A 17295-nucleotide genomic window follows, 5' to 3' on the forward strand; every position below is an offset into this window, starting at 1 on the left:
CATCTGTAAGGTAACGGACCTTCTTGTTTGGATGTCATTTATATATCGCCTTAAAAAGACTGAATTCATGTGAAGAATGTCCTGCTTTGATTCAGTTATTTGAGTTCATTTATTATAGCTTTATTATTGTGAAGGCAGTTTTCTGTTGATTTACAAAGTGTAATCAAAATGGATTAATAATCGTGATGAATAATCGTGATCGCAATATTGAGTAAAATAATCGTGATTATCATTTCAGCCGTAATCTTGCAGCCCTACTTCAGAATGATAACCGCCGTTAGTTGCAACGTAGGAAACCTCACCCACAGCCACAAACACCATCCCATCATAGAATTACACTGTTACCGGGCAGAAGGAACGAACTTCTGTAGTCACAAAACACACCGCAACTGAGAGACAAAGCACACCACAACATTGAACTTTAACCAATGGACACCAACCCTGGACCCCTGTATTGCTGACTGCAGCTACATTTATTATTGTTGTTGCTGTTGTTGTTGTTGTTGTTGTTGTTGTTGTTGTTGTTGTTGTTGTTGTTGCAGGATCCAAACCGTTGATTCTTATCTTGTAATGGACGAATATTTTGGGGCTGGTACTTCTATTTTGAGGTGACAACAACATGGTTTGCTCGATTGTTTTGTTTGATGAAAGGTTCGACTGTGTGATTGAGAGTCGGTTCCTGACGAGTCACTCAGTGATAGGAATGGTTCAGTTTGGTTGGGGAGGGAGGGAGGGAGGGAGGACTTCCTGTTCCATGAAGAAGAGTCGTTCAGCACAATCATTGAAATGATCTCATGAGTATTTATTTTGGCAGAGAAAGTGTGAATCACAGGTATAATTGTACTTTTGTCAAGGTGATTTATTTTGACTCACGAGTCATTTCCATGAGTTTGTTTCCAATGAATTGTTTTTTATATTTGTATTTTATATTTTTATAAAGAACAGAAAGTAAATCCTGACACGGACCGATCCAATTCACCACCTCCTCCCCCATGCACCTGGCATGGAAGAGTCCTGGATGCTTCCCATTGGCTGGTTCTGACTGGCTGGTTCTGACTGGCTTGTTCTGATTGGCTGGTTCTGATTGGCTGGCTCTGACTGGCTGGTTCTGATTGGCTGGTTCTGCATGTTCACACGTCAGATCCAAATACGAGTTTATTTCCCATTCAAACGTTGAGACCCTACAGGTGCTCTCCAGAACCTTCTAGAACCTTCCAGGTGCTCTCCAGAACCTTCCAGGTGCTCTCCAGAACCTTCTAGAACCTTCCAGGTGCTCTCCAGAACCTTCCAGGTGCTATCCAGCCCTGTGGGGGTGGTTGTTTGGATGGTTGTGTCGGTTTAGTTTTCAGGTGAAGCCGCAGAAGGTTCCAGATGTTGTTCCAAAAAGGTTCCTTGGCAGCGCAGAGCGTGGTTTTGTGCTGGTTCCTTCTGGTCTCTGCGTGGGTTTGTGCTGGTTCCTCCTGGTCTCTGCGTGGGTTTGTGCTGGTTCCTCCTGGTCTCTGCGTGGGTTTGTGCTGGTTCCTTCTGTATTTTCCTGCTTCCTACTTTCCATTTTTATTCTGTTTTTCATTGGGGCGGCACCAACTGTTCGATTTACGGTGTCAGTCTTCAAGCGTGATGCCTCTAAAATGGTGGCTTCCCACATTAGAGGTATTCAGTATAATTTGAGTATATGGTACAGAGTAGTATACAGTATAATTTGAGTATATGATATGGAGTAGTATACAGTATAATACAAGCATATGGTACCGAGTATATAGTACAGAGTATATAGTATAATGACAGTATATAGTACAGAGTACTATAGAGTATAATTAGGGTATACTGTATAGTACAAAGTAGCGTAGTAGAGTATAGAATATTGTATAGAGCATAGAGTGTAATATACTCTATACTAAATTATAGTATAGAATATAGAGTATAGAGTATAAAATATAGAGTGTAGAGTACATCATATAAAGTATAGAGTATAGTATACAGTATATAGTAAACAGTATATAGTATATATAGTATAGAATAGTTTTGTTGTAGTGGGTTTCAGGTCCAGATTCAAAGAACCTGGAAACCAGGAACTTTCCTCTTCTTCTTCTGAGTAAAATGGTCAGAAAGTGGAGAGAGAGACAGGGAGAGAGAGAGAGACAGGAAGAGAAAGAGGGACAGAGAGAGGGACAGGGAGAGAGAGAGAGAGAGGGAGAGAGAGACAGGGAGAGAGAGACAGGGAGACAGGGAGAGACAGGGAGAGAGAGGGAGAGAGAGAGAGACAGACAGGGAGAGAGAGAGAGAGAGAGAGAGACAGGGAGAGAGAGAGACAGGGAGAGAGAGAGAGAGAGACAGGGAGAGAGAGAGACAGGGAGAGAGAGAGACAGGGAGAGAGAGAGAGAGAGACAGGGAGAGAGAGAGAGAGAGACAGGGAGAGAGAGAGAGACAGAGAGAGAGACAGGGAGAGAGAGAGAGAGACAGGGAGAGAGAGAGACAGGGAGAGAGAGAGAGAGAGACAGGGAGAGAGAGAGAGACAGAGAGAGAGACAGGGAGGGGGGTTAGAGCAGTAGAAGGGAGCAGCTCGCTGTGTGGACTCAGTCTCACCTTTGCTCAAGGGCAGTGGAGCTGCAGGTCCTGGATCAGAGCCCAGGACCGTCTGGGGGCGGAGCCAGAGCTCAGACCATGACGCACTTCCTGGTGGGCGTGGTCAGAGCTCCTGGTTCTGGGATCAGCTTGTGGTGAAATCACCTTTAACATTGATCCCAATGAAGGAGAAGAAAGGAGGAATGATCAGATATAGAAGATGTATTGATCCGTGTATTGATCCGTGTATTGTTCTGTGTATTGTTCTTTGTATTTATCACTGTACTGATCCGTGTATTGATCAGTGTATTGATCAGTGTGTTGATCAGTGTATTGATCTGTGTATCGATCTGTGTATCGATCCGTGTGTTGATCTTTGTCATGATTATATAATATAATGAGAACCATAAAAAAATCTATTTTATTTTTAGCCGATTCCTCATCACCATAGACACACAGGTGAAGCTGTCACCCCCCCTCCACACACACACACGCCTGTTCTGCATCAGCACCACAGTGGTAACCGTGGTAACGCCCCATCCCCATTAGAGACGAAAGACAGGAAGGCTGAGAAGGCAGAAAGACAGCGTCTGTTTTAACCTTTAAATCAAACCCTTTGATTCTGGGACTGAAGAGGACAACAGGAAGTCACCGTAAACAACAACAACAACAACAATAAACCGTGAGAGACGAGCAGGACGGAGGGACTGCTTCAGAGTGTTGCACCACCCGTGCAGAGAGGGTTGTTCTGACCGGAGGAAGCTGCATCTTCCAGCTTCTTCTTTTAAAATCCTGACCACCCAGCATCATTCCACTGGCTCGGAGACCGGAGATGGGTTTTTTTGCGGTTCGAGTCCCGGCCGTCCCAGGTCCTCTCCGTGTGGAGTTGACTTGTTCTCTTTGGTGTTTGTGTGCGTTTCCTTAAACACATTACGTTCGGGGGTTGATCCTCCTGTCAGTGGCCCTGAGCAAGGCACCGGCGAGACAGCTGGGGTTGGTCCCCGGGCGCGGTGCCGCGGCGGGGCGTGTGGGATGGATCCATGCGGGTCCAACTGCCAACACACGGGATCCGTTTCAGTCGCAGCACGGAAGGTGCGTCTCATCCCCAAAACCCAAAATGTGCCGCGCGCTTTCCGGAGCTCGTTCCTGGATGTTTCAACCTCCTTTACCCGGTACAACCAGAATCTAGCTGGTCAAGGTGAACACCTGTCAGAGCAGCTGGAGGCTGCACCACCTGTGTTTACTTCCTAAACCCAGAATGCACCACCCTCCTGATGTCCCTGCTGACTGGACCAGTGTGAAGCTGACAAAAATGATCTTAATATCAATACTAAAAAGACAGGAAATGTTTTTTGGCATTCCTGCTGATTGGCAGCTGCCTCCAGTGACACGTAGAAATGGAAGCAGATCCTCGTGTGGAAAACCCTTTTTGGCTTTTTGTTTGGTTTCTGGCTCAGCGGCCGATCTGCGAAACTTAAAACTAAACCATACAATCCAATACAAATGTGCGCAAAGTTGAGTGGCCGACCTGTGGCACACTCCTTTCAGGGAGCTCACAACAGGAGCAGGCTGAGACACAGTGGTAAGCATGGTAACGCCCCCCATACCTGTCCTGCATCAGCACCACAGTGGTATCCATGGTAACCCCCCATGTTGTCGTTTCTTGGTCCTTTTTTCTGAATGTTCTTCCATATCCACAGTTCACTGACCACGACTAGTGAAGCTGCTTTACCTGATTCACTTCTTATGTGTGGCGGACCCTGCCACCCACAATTTAAAACAGCAGACAGAAAACAGCACACGCAGAACGCAGATACATTGAGTGGTTGTTCCTCAGAAAGTCTCCTTTGTAAGTGACTTTTTGAACAAGCTCTTTAAAGAGCAGTGTAGGGCGTGTGGATGGTGAAGTGTTTTAAATCAAACTGGATCCTAACGAGGTCTGAGCTCTTCATTAGAGGCTAACACTGCTAATGCTTTATTATGTGTGTGTGTGTGTGTGTGTGTGTGTCTGTGTGTGTGTGTGTGTGTGTGTGTGTATTGGCTGGATTATTATTTTTCTTCCCATCTTCTGGACACTTAAGTCTTGTTATGCGCACACACACACACACACACACACACACACACACACACACACACACACACACACACACACACACACTCTCTCTCTCTCTCTCTGACTGAGCCACTTCCTGTGGGATCACATCCCTCTCCCGTCTCATCTGACCAATCAGGGCTGTCACTCTGATCCCATTCCACCAATCCGAGCTCTAAACGTGATTAGAGGGCGTGTCTGATGCAGCCAATCACATTCCTGTCTCTTCTAATCCATTTCCACATGCTACGCTATCTGATTGAACCAATCAGTGCTCAGGAGGGATGGGATGGATGCAGACGATGGCGCCTTAGACAGTAAATCAGGTTGAGAAAGTAAAATCAAACCTGATAAATGTTGAACCTGTTGCTGCTTAAATGAACTCAGAGGAACAAGTGATGGATGGAGGGAGAGAACACCTGGAAACTGGACTTTCACTTTCTGAAACAGGGGAGGGAGGAGAGGAGGAGAGGGGAGGAGGAGGGGAGAGGAGGAGGAGGAGAGGAGGAGGAGAGGAGGAGAGAGGAGGAGGAGGAGAGGAGAGAGGAGGAGGAGGAGAGGAGAGAGGAGGAGAGGAGGAGGAGGAGGAGAGGAGGAGGAGAGGAGGAGAGAGGAGGAGGAGAGAGGAGGAGGAGGAGAGCAGAGAGGAGGAGAGGAGGAGGAGAGGAGGAGAGAGGAGGAGGAGAGGAGGCAGTAAAACAGGAAATAGATTTGGTAGCAAACAGCAGCAGATACTGCAGTTCTGCTGCATGAGGGAGAGAGGGATGGAGGGAGGAGAGAGGGATGGAGGGAGGAGAGAGGGATGGAGGGGGGAGAGAGGGATGGAGGGAGGAGAGAGGGATGGAGGGAGGAGAGAGGGATGGAGGGAGGAGAGAGGGATGGAGGGAAGAGAGAGGGATGGAGGGAGGAGAGAGGGATGGAGGGAGGAGAGAGGGAGTCTGAGAACTCAGTGTGGAGAAATGAAAGGATGAAACTGCTGGAGTGTTGAGTCTGTGAAGGAGACGGAGAAATGTGAAAGGAGAGAGAGACATGACACATATGTAGTTATTATCTGCCTGAGGGTTTGGTGCATGTACACACACACACACACACACACACACACACACACACACACACACACACACACACACACACACACACACACACACACACAACATGTTCTATGTGGAGCAGAATTTGGTTATGGATTGTGGATTAAGGTTTTGGTTCTCTGGACTGTGTATGTGTCTCTGTGTGTGCGTGTGTGTGTGTGTGTGTGTGTGTGTGTGTGTGTGTGTATGAGTGTGTGTGCGTTTTCTGTGGTGATTATAACTTGAATGAATTTCATGTCTGCACACAGAGCTTTCCCTAAAATACCTACTGTGTGTTTCAGTATTAAAGCTGTCGTCAACACACAACACAACAACACACAGCAGCACTTCAGGAAGCTCCGTCTGCGTTTGTTTCTATTCAAACACGTCGCTTGGATGTAAACGCTGTGGTTTGGGCTCCAGATGCTGGAGAATCCAAACTCACTGCAGCAGCCATGTTGTCCTGAACGCAGGAAGTGGAACCTTCAACAGGAAGTGGAAAAACCGCGCGGTCATGACACGCAGCATTTGAGAGGATTCAACACCTAAAGTAAATATAACCCCTCCCCCCTCTCTCCCCCCTCTCTCCCCTCTCCCCCCTCAGTGTGGAGGGGGAGGCCCAGAGTGAAGGTCTCAGCTTCTCAGAGTCGTCCTTCGTCCCTCAGGCTCCGTTCCGTCGCTATAGCAACAGTCCCATCCCCTCGGCGTCCTACTGCGTCGGGCTGGACCCCTTCCACGCACACACACACTCCCAGGTACGCACACACACGCACACACACGCGAACACGCATGCTGTCGCGCTGTCGCGCTGTCGCGCTGTCGCGCTGTCGCGCTGTCGCGTCCCGCACTGAAAGCCCTCCCTGTCGCCTCCCCCAGGCCTCCTCCCCCGCCTCCCCCGTCTCCCCCTCCAGCCCGGCCAGCCTGGCCTGGGCCCAGCGCAGCCGCCACCAGCCTGCCAGCCTGGCGCTCCGCAAGCAGGAGGAGGAGGAGAGCAGGCGCTGCAAGGCCCTGTCCGACAGCTATGAGCTCTCCACCGACCTCCAGGACAAGAAGGTACGTAGTGCTACGAGAGTACTACGAGAGTACTGCAAGAGTACAATTTGAGTACTGCTAGAGAATTACTAGGATACTACTAGAGTACTACCAGGATACTACTAGAATACTACAGTACACAAGCAGGAGGAGGAGGAGGAGGAGAGAAAGGCCCTGTCACACAGCATGAAGTATATAGTACTACTCGGACACTACTAGAGTACTACTGGAGTACTACGAGGGCACTACTAGGATACTACCAGATTACCACTGGAGCGCTACGAGAGTACTACTAGGATACTACTAGAGTGCTACTGGAGTACTAAGAGAGTACTACAAGAATACAACTAGAGTACTACTGGAGTACTACTAGGACACCACTAGAGCACCACTGGGATATACTGAAATACTACTCGGTTACAACGAGGACACTCCTAGAACACACCTTGAATACTACAGCAGTACACTGAACAGAATGAGTTCAGAGATTTTAAATTTTACTTCCTGAATCCAGCAGAAAGTAAAGCTTCGAGTCGACCGCGTCCAACTGGAGCGTGGAATCAGCTTCTTTTTGACTGACCTATTTTAGGCAGTTGTGTTTCACTAAATATAAATACATTAAATATTATGTGCATTGCAAACAAAACAAATGTTAAGCCAAGGTAATTTTTGACATTAAAGGGTAAAATGTATATTCTTGAGGTGATTTTCAGCTTCAGAGTCTCAAGCTGCTCCCTGATTGGCTGCCTGTCTGTGGTGCAGGTGGAGATGCTGGAGAGAAAGTATGGCGGCTACTTCCTGTCGCGTCGGGCAGCGCGCACCATCCAGACGGCGTTCCGACAGTACCGCATGAACAAGAACTTCCAGAGGCTGCGAAGCTCCGCCTCCGAGAAGAGGATGACACAACGCATCATCCTGTCCAACATGAGGATGCAGGTAGACACCCTGACACGCTGACACCCTGACAACCTGACACCCTGACACCCTGACAACCTGACACCCTGACAACCTGACACCCTGACATGCTGACACCCTGACAACCTGACACCCTGACAACCTGACACCCTGACATGCTGACTCCTTCACACCCTGACACCTTCACACCCTGACATTTTCACACCCTGACAGCCTGACATGCTGAAACCTTGACACCCTGACACGCTGACACCATGACACGCTGACACCCTGACATGCTGACACCAGGACACCCTGACACACTCACACACTGACACACTGACACCTTTACACCTTGTCAAGCTGACACGCTGACATGCTGACACACTGACACGCCGACACACTGACATGCTGACACCCTGACAACCTGACACCCTGACAACCTGACACCCTGACATGCTGACACCTTCACACCCTGACATTTTCACACCCTGACAGCCTGACATGCTGAAACCTTGACACCCTGACACGCTGACACGCTGACACGCTGACACCCTGACATGCTGACACCATGACACCCACTCACACACTGACACACTGACACCTTTACACCTTGTCAAGCCGACACGCTGACATGCTGACACCCTGACACACTGACACCCTGACACACTGACACCTTTACACCGTGTCAAGCTGACACCCTGACATGCTGACACCTTGACATGCTGACACCTTGACACGCTGACACCCTGTCATGCTGACACGCTGACACCTTGACACGCTGACACCCTGACATGCTGACCCCATGACATGCTGACACCCTGACATGCTGACACCTTGACACGCTGACACACTGACACCTTGACACCTTTACACCTTGTCAAGCTGACACGCTGACACGCTGACACCCTGACATGCTGACACCTTGACACGGTGACACACTGACATGCTGACACCCTGACACGCTGACACCCTGATACGCTGACACCCTGAAACCCTGACACACTCACACGCTGACACACTCACACACTCACACACTCACACGCTGACACCTTTACACCTTGTCAAGCTGACACGCTGACATGCTGACACACTGACATGCTGACACACTGACACACTGACACCCTGACAGACTGACACCTTTACACCGTGTCAAGCTGACACGCTTATTACATTTCACTGCATATATGTATGGAAGTATGTATATGTATGTGACAAATAAAAAATCTTGAATCTTGAATCTTGAATCTTGACACCCTGACACCCTGACATGCTGACACCTTGACATGCTGACACCTTGACACGCTGACACCCTGTCATGCTGATACGCTGACACCTTGACATGCGGACACCCTGACATGCTGACACCATGACATGCTGACACCCTGACATGCTGACACCTTGACACGCTGACACCCTGACATGCTGACACCTTGACCCGGTGACACACTGACATGCTGACACCCTGACACGCTGACACCCTGACATGCTGACACCTTGACACGGTGACACACTGATACGCTGACACCCTGACACCCTGAAACACTGACACCTTGACACGCTGACACGCTGACACCCTGACATGCTGACACCTTGACACGCTGACACCCTGTCATGCTGACACGCTGACACCTTGACATGCTGACACCCTGACATGCTGACACCATGACATGCTGACACCTTGACACGCTGACACGCTGACACCTTGACACCTTTACACTCTGTCAAGCTGACACGCTGACACCCTGACATGCTGACACCTTGACACGGTGACACACTGACATGCTGACACCCTGACACGCTGACACCCTGATACGCTGACACCCTGACACCCTGACACCCTGAAACCCTAACACCTTGACACGCTGACACCCCGACACGCTGACACCCTGACATGCTGAGACCTTGACACGCTGACACCTTGACACCTTGACATGCTGACACCTTGACACCCTGACAAGCTGACACCTTGACAAGCTGACATCCTGACACACTGACATGCTGACACCCTGACATGCTGATACCCTGACATGCTGACACCCTGTCACCCTGACACCCTGACACCTTGACACGCTGACACCCTGACACCCTGACACCCTGGCATACTGAAACCTTTACACCTTGTCAAGCTGACACGCTGACACTCTGACACCCTGGCATGCTGACACCTTGACACGCTGACATGCTGACACACTGACACACTGACACCCTGACACACTGACATGCTGATACCTTGACATGCTGACACCTTGACACGCTGACACCCTGTCATGCTGACACGCTGACACCTTGACATGCTGGCACCCTGACATGCTGACACCATGACATGCTGACACCTTGACACGCTGACACCCTGTCATGCTGACACGCTGACACCTTGACATGCTGACACCCTGACATGCTGACACCATGACACGCTGACACCTTGACATGCTGACACCCTGACATGCTGACACCATGACATGCTGACACCCTGACACGCTGACACGCTGACATGCTGACACCTTGACAACTTTACACCTTGTCAAGCTGACACGCTGACACCCTGACATGCTGACACCTTGACACGGTGACACACTGACATGCTGACACCCTGACACGCTGACCCCCTGACATGCTGACACCTTGACACGGTGACACACTGACATGCTGACACCCTGACACGCTGGCACCCTGATACGCTGACACCCTGACACCCTGAAACCCTGACACCTTGACACACTGACACTCCGACATGCTGACACCCTGACATGCTGACACCTTGACACGCTGACACCTTGACACCTTGACATGCTGACACCTTGACACCCTGACAAGCTGATACCTTGACAAGCTGACACCTTGACAAGCTGACATCCTGACACACTGACATGCTGACACCCTGACATGCTGATACACTGACATGCTGACACCCTGTCACCCTGACACCCTGACACCTTGACACGCTGACACCCTGACACCCTGGCATGCTGACACCTTGACACACTGACATGCTGACACACTGACACACTGACACACTGACACCCTGACACACTGACATGCTGATACCTTGACATGCTGACACCTTGACACGCTGACACCCTGTCATGCTGACACGCTGACACCTTGACACGCTGACACCCTGACATGCTGATACCATGACATGCTGACATGCTGACGCCATGACATGCTGACACCCTGACATGCTGACACCCTGACACACTGACACACTGACACGCTGACACGCTGACACCTTGACACCTTTACACCTTGTCAAGCTGACACGCTGACACGCTGACACCCTGACATGCTGACACCTTGACACGGTGACACACTGACATGCTGACACCCTGACACGCTGACACACTGACATGCTGACACCCTGACACACTGACACCCTGACACGCTGACACCCTGACACCATGAAACCCTGACACCTTGACACACTGGCACCTTACACCCTGACACCTTGACACCCTGACAAGCTGACACCTTGACAAGCTGACACCTTGACACACTGACGTGCCGACACCGTGACATGCTGATACCCTGACATGCTGACACCCTGTCACCCTGACACGCTGACACCCTGACACCTTGACACGTGACACTCTGACACTCTGACACCCTGACACTCTGACATACTGAAACCTTTACACCTTGTCAAGCTGACACCCTGACACCCTGGCATGCTGACACCTTGACACGCTGACATGCTGACACCTTGACACGCTGACATGCTGACACCTTGACACGCTGACACCCTGACATACTGACACCTTTACACCTTGTCAAGCTGACACGCTGACACACTGACACCCTGACACCCTAACATGCTGACACACTGACACACTGACACCTTTACACCTTGTCAAGCTGACACCTTGACACGCTGATACCCTGACACACTGACACCTTGACACGCTGACACCTTGACACCCTGACACGCTGACATCCTGACACACTGACACACTGACACCTTTACACCTTGTCAAGCTGACACCTTGACACGCTGACACACTGACACCTTTACACCTTGACATGCTGATACCCTGACACCTTGACACCCTGACACGCTGACATCCTGACACACTGACACACTGACACCTTTACACCTTGTCAAGCTGACACAGTGACACACTGACACATTTACACCTTGTCAAGCTGACACGCTGACACCTTGACATGCTGACACCCTGACACCCTGACTCGCTGACACCCTGACATGCTGACACCCTGACACCCTGACTCGCTGACACCCTGACAAGCTAACAACTTCACACGCTGACACCTTCACACGCTGACACCTTCACACGCTGACACTTTCACACCTTGACACACTGACACGCTGACACCCTGACACCCTGACATGCTGACACCTTCCCACGCTGACACCTTGACAAGCTGACACGCTGACACCCTGACACGCTGACACCCTGACACCCTGACACCTTGACACCCTGACACCTTCACATGCTGACACGTTGACAAGCTGATACCCTGACATGCTGACACCTTCACACACTTACACCTTCACACCCTGACACCCTGACACTTGTTGGTTGTTTTGTTTTTGTTTTTACAGTTTGTTTGTTTGTTTTCAGTACTCATTCGATGAGCGCCAGCCTCAGGGACAGCAGAGCAGTGAGGACGCTGGAGACAGGGATGACTCCTTCTCCAAGCAGGTGCACACACACACACACACACACACACACACACACACACACACACACACACTCACACACCCACACACCCACACACACACACCCACACACACACACACACACACACACACACACACACACACACACACACATACACCCACGCACATACACACACACAAACACAGGGAGCCTCTGGCAGCACCTGAGTCATTTGCAGCCTGTACAAGACAGAACGTTGGAATAAAATCCCTCCAACACACCGGTGCAATGGTTACAAATGGAAACAAAAGCAATGACTTTTCTTTTGATGTTTCATTGTTTTTTTTCATTATGAATCATCAAAACAAACAACGTCATAAGCAGAAGGAGGAGTGCCGTGGGTTTCAGTCTATTGCTGTGAGAGTGATTATGTTGACTAGTTTTAAATTGTATCGAAACAATGCACTAACATATAAGTACTTATTACAACATACCCTCCCAAAAAAACTTTTTTTACTAATAACACAACTTTTATTCTGATTCCTTCCTGCATCTTGCTTTTGTTTCTGGTTGGATTGAGAACATTAAATCCCAGGTCGCACCACTTGTCTATGTCTGCTCCGATCGGTTCCGGCCTCTCGTTACATCTGATCAATCAGAGATCGTTCCTCTTTGCTGCGTGGGTTTGCAGGTGAAGTCCCTGGCGGACTCCATGGACGACTCCCTGACCTGCCAATCAGGACGAGGAGACTCCCAGGAGGCGGGAGAAGGCGAGGAGGAGGAGGAGGAGGAGGAGGAAGACGAGGATGACGAAGACGACGTGGACGACGAAGACGAAGAAGAAGAGGAGGAGGACTTCAGGGGTTGGACCAGCGGCGCCGCCTCGCGGCGCGGTGCGGTGCGCGGGGGAGGGGGTGGGGCGGGCGGAGGCGGCAGGGCTGTGCACGAGGACAGCACGGCCACGTCCTTCAGCGACGTCACGCTGTACATGGAGGAGGGGCCCCCCTCCCCCCCGTCACGCCCCCCCTCCAGCTCCGACACCGAGTACTGGGGGGGGGGCGTGGGGGGGAGGGAGGACAGCCGGGACACAGAGGGGGGAGGAGGAGGAGAGGGAGGAGGGGGGAGCAGCTCCCGGAGAGGCAGCACCCCCTGCACCGAGTGCCGGGGAGGCTACCGGGCGCGGGGGGGCGTGGGGGGAGGCAGGGGAGGACACCTCCCCGTCCTGACCATCGAGCCACCCAGCGACAGCTCTGTGGACATGAGTGACAGGTGAGTGCAGCCAATCGCAGATCAATACAATGGATTGATCAATTGATTGATCAATGCGGTTTATCAACTGTCAGGGGTGACACGTTCCATTGGAGTATGAAATCAGTAAATTCAGACAGTAGTTTCCACTTCCTGCTAAATGTTCCATTTCCTCTGTTCAGGAAAACATGGTCACTGCAGTAAATGTGTTTGTTTGGCAGCTCGAGAATTCTGCTGCGTCTGGAGCTGAAACTACAGAGTTTAGATCCAAGTTAAAGTGTTTTAGGGAACTTTGTGCACCGTAACCTGGTGTGCCGCCATGTTGCCGCGAGGCAACAGGCCTTGTTTATTCACAAAACTGGAGCCAGAACGACCTGGACACAAGACACTTAATTTGTGATGCCTTCGAAATGTATTAGGATGAGGAGAAATGACATTTCGTATCGTGAGATCTGAAAACATTAGTTGGGCGTAAAGAACCTCATTTTATAGTCTCCTGTCACCTTGACTGTCTGCTAGAACCTAGAACATCTCCTCGCTGTATCTCTGCATTCACTACATGTAGAGACATTACTACATGTACACTGTTGTCCAACATCTGGCTCCAGGTCGGAAAGAGGCTCCATCGGACGTCTGGTGTACGAGCAGGATCCCTCGGCGGGGGAGCGCGGGGGTGAGGAGGGGGAGAGGCGGGGGGAGGAGGTGGGAGGGGGTGATGGCGGCAGCAGTGAGGTGGACTCTCCGCAGGGAACCATCAAGCACAAGCCGCGCGTCGCCACAGCGCAGGGCCAGACACGCTCGCTCGCCTCTGTTCCCATGACAATGCCGTCGGCCCGGCCCCTGCCCGCCCACCCCCACCTGCCCACCGTGCTGCACCAGTACACCTCGCCCCACGCCGGGCACACCATGCACACCACGCATGCTGCCGCTGGGCCCTACTCGCAGCACATGCACGCGCACCACTTCCACGGCCAGTTCCACCAGCAGCACTTTCCGTACCATCACTCTTACCCAGAATCCCCGGCGTCACCGCTGCCCTCACCCTTGCCCCCGCTCACACCGCTCTCCCCACTGCCGGCGCTGGAGGCCCACATGCACGGCCACGTGCACACGCACCGCCTCCTATGTTCGGACGGCGACAACGACAGCGTGAACTCCACCACCAGCACGTCCAACGACGACACCACCACCGTCAACAACTGCAGCTCGGGGTCGTCGTCACGCGACAGCCTGCGGGAGCCAATCGGGGCAGGCTCCACCCCCGGACGGCTGACCTATCAGAGGGAGAGCAGGCATAGCTGGGACACGCCCACTTTCAACAACGACGTGGTGCAGAGGAGGCAGTACCGCATCGGGCTGAACCTCTTCAACAAGTTAGTACTGAACACTACGTAATACTTATCCACCTGATCTTGAGAATTGAAGGATTGCGTTAATCCATCCATCCCTCCATCCATCCATCCCTACATCCATCCATCCATCCATTTCTGCATCAGGAAGCCAGAGAAAGGCATTCAGTACCTGATAGAGCGAGGCTTTGTGTCCGACACTCCGGTGGGAATCGCCAGATTCATCCTGGAGAGGAAAGGTCTGAGTCGGCAGATGATTGGAGAGTTCCTAGGAAACAGGCAGCAGTTCAACAAGGACGTTCTTGAGTGAGTACCTGAGCATCCCAGTACCTGAGCATCCGAGGACCTGGGTACCTGAGTGTCTGATACAGTAGTCCATTGAGTATTCCTGTTGATGGTCCATGAGATGGTGAATGCTACCTTGCTAGACCTACCCTCTACTCTACCTGTAATTAATTCTTATTGCAAAGCCCTGAAGTAAACATAATCAAATTCTCTCTCTCTCTATCTCTCTCTCTCTCTCTCTCTCTAGTTGTGTTCTTGATGAGATGGACTTCTCAGGCATGGATCTGGATGATGCTCTGAGGAAGTTCCAGGCCCAGATCAAGGTCCAAGGCGAGGCCCAGCGGGTGGAGAGGCTGGTGGAGGCCTTCAGGTACAGCACCGTCACCTCCCCATCACAGTCCCAAGAGCCAGAGCTGGTTTTTGGATCTCGCAACTCCTCAGATCCCTTCAGATCGCACAGAACATCCTTGGATTGGTTCAACTTTACTCTGATGCTGACTAAAATTTTCTTGAGTGCGCTTTTTTTGCCAATTTTTGCACCTGGACCTGGGCCACCATTATCTTGACAAGCAAAGTACATTAATTTTCATACTGTAGCAGAAATAGCTCTACAAATAGCACTTTTACACCCTCTGTATCCCTGGCAGCCAGCGCTACTGCGTGTGCAATCCAGTGCTGATCAGACAGTTCCAGAACCCAGACACCATCTTCATCCTGGCCTTCGCCATCATCCTTCTCAACACCGACATGTACAGCCCCAACGTGAAGCCTGAGAGGAAGATGAAGCTGGAGGACTTCATCAAGAACCTCAGAGGTAAAACAAAGCCCTGTGGTATATCATACATTTACCTCGACATATTGATAAAGATTGAGATATTGACTGATTCCAAATCTGATGTGTGTGTGTGTGTGTGTGTGTGTGTGTGTGTGTGTGTGTGTGTGTGTGTGTGTGTGTGTGTGTGTGTGTGTGTGTGTGTGTGTGTGTGTGTGTGTGTGTGTGTGCGTGCACGGGTGTGTGTGTGTGTGTGTGTGTGTCCCGCCAGGTGTGGATAACGGACAGGACATCCCAAGAGATCTCCTGGTTGGAATCTATGGAAGGATCCAGAAATGGGAGCTGAGGACCAACGACGACCATGTGTCCCAGGTCCAGGCGGTGGAGAGGATGGTGGTTGGCAAGAAGCCTGTAAGGACTGTGTGTGTGTGGGTGTGTGTGTGTTTCTGTGTGTGTGTGCATGTGTGCGTGCGTCCATATGTCCCTGACCTCCATGTCTCCCTGACCTCCATGCATCCCTGACCTCCATGTGTCCCTAACCTCCACGTGTCCCTGACCTCCATGTGTCCCTAACCTCCATGCATTTCTGACCTCCATGCGTCCCTGACCTCCGTGTGTCCTTGACCTCCATGTGATTCTGATCTCCATGTGTCCTGACCTCCATATGTCCCTGACCTCCATGCATCCCTGCCCTCCATGCGTCCCTGACCTCCATGCGTCCCTGACCTCCATGCATCCCTGACCTCCATGCATCCCTGCCCTCCATGTGTGCCTGACCTCCATGTGTCATTGACCTCCATGGATTTCTGACCTCCATGTGTCCCTGACCTCCATGCATCCCCGACCTCCATGGGTCCCCGACCTCTAAGTGTCCCCGACCTCCATGTATCCCTGACCTCCATGTGTCCCTGACCTCCATGTGTCCCTGACCTCCTGATCCACCATGAACCAGTATCAGACTGAAGCATTAAATCACATGATGGTTTTGTTTTTTTCTCCTGTTGTTGTGTATGAAGCAAGAGGCCGATTTCTTCCTCTGTGGACAATAAAGTTTTGTCGTATTTGTGTGTGTGTGTGTGTGTGTGTGTCAGGTCCTCTCTCTCCCCCACCGCAGGCTGGTCTGCTGCTGTCAGCTCTTTGAGGTTCCAGATCCAAACCGAGGCCAACGCAGCGGAGTCCATCAGAGAGAAGTGTTCCTGTTCAACGATCTGCTGATGGTGAGAGAGAGTGAGTGTGTGTGTGTGTGTGTGTGTGTGAGTGTGTGTGTGTGCGAGTGTGTGTGTGTGTGTGTGTGTGTGTGTGTGTGTGTGTGTGTGTGTGTGTGTGAGTGTGTGTGTGTGTGTGTGTGCGAGTGTGTGTGTGTGTGCGA

At 51.1% G+C, this 17295-nt stretch overlaps 1 protein-coding gene across 1 annotated transcript in view; it reads left to right on the forward strand.

The window, feature by feature from the left end:
- Nucleotides 1-17295, forward strand: part of LOC307240650 (IQ motif and SEC7 domain-containing protein 1-like) — a gene marked incomplete at both ends in the record, with an annotated part of 30450 nt that overhangs the window by 2732 nt on the left and 10423 nt on the right. The window contains 12 exons of the mRNA XM_080014489.1: nt 2595-2717; nt 6329-6440; nt 6601-6777; nt 7519-7692; nt 12234-12314; nt 12964-13541; nt 14129-14893; nt 15017-15175; nt 15402-15524; nt 15802-15968; nt 16198-16337; nt 17018-17143. Of these exons, the coding sequence (XP_079870615.1) occupies nt 2595-2717; nt 6329-6440; nt 6601-6777; nt 7519-7692; nt 12234-12314; nt 12964-13541; nt 14129-14893; nt 15017-15175; nt 15402-15524; nt 15802-15968; nt 16198-16337; nt 17018-17143 (2725 nt within the window). The remainder of the gene's footprint in view (nt 1-2594; nt 2718-6328; nt 6441-6600; nt 6778-7518; nt 7693-12233; nt 12315-12963; nt 13542-14128; nt 14894-15016; nt 15176-15401; nt 15525-15801; nt 15969-16197; nt 16338-17017; nt 17144-17295) is intronic.

This window comes from Zeus faber (genome assembly GCF_960531495.2).
Source record: "Zeus faber genome assembly, chromosome: 15".
Classification (NCBI taxonomy): Eukaryota; Metazoa; Chordata; class Actinopteri; order Zeiformes; family Zeidae; genus Zeus; species Zeus faber.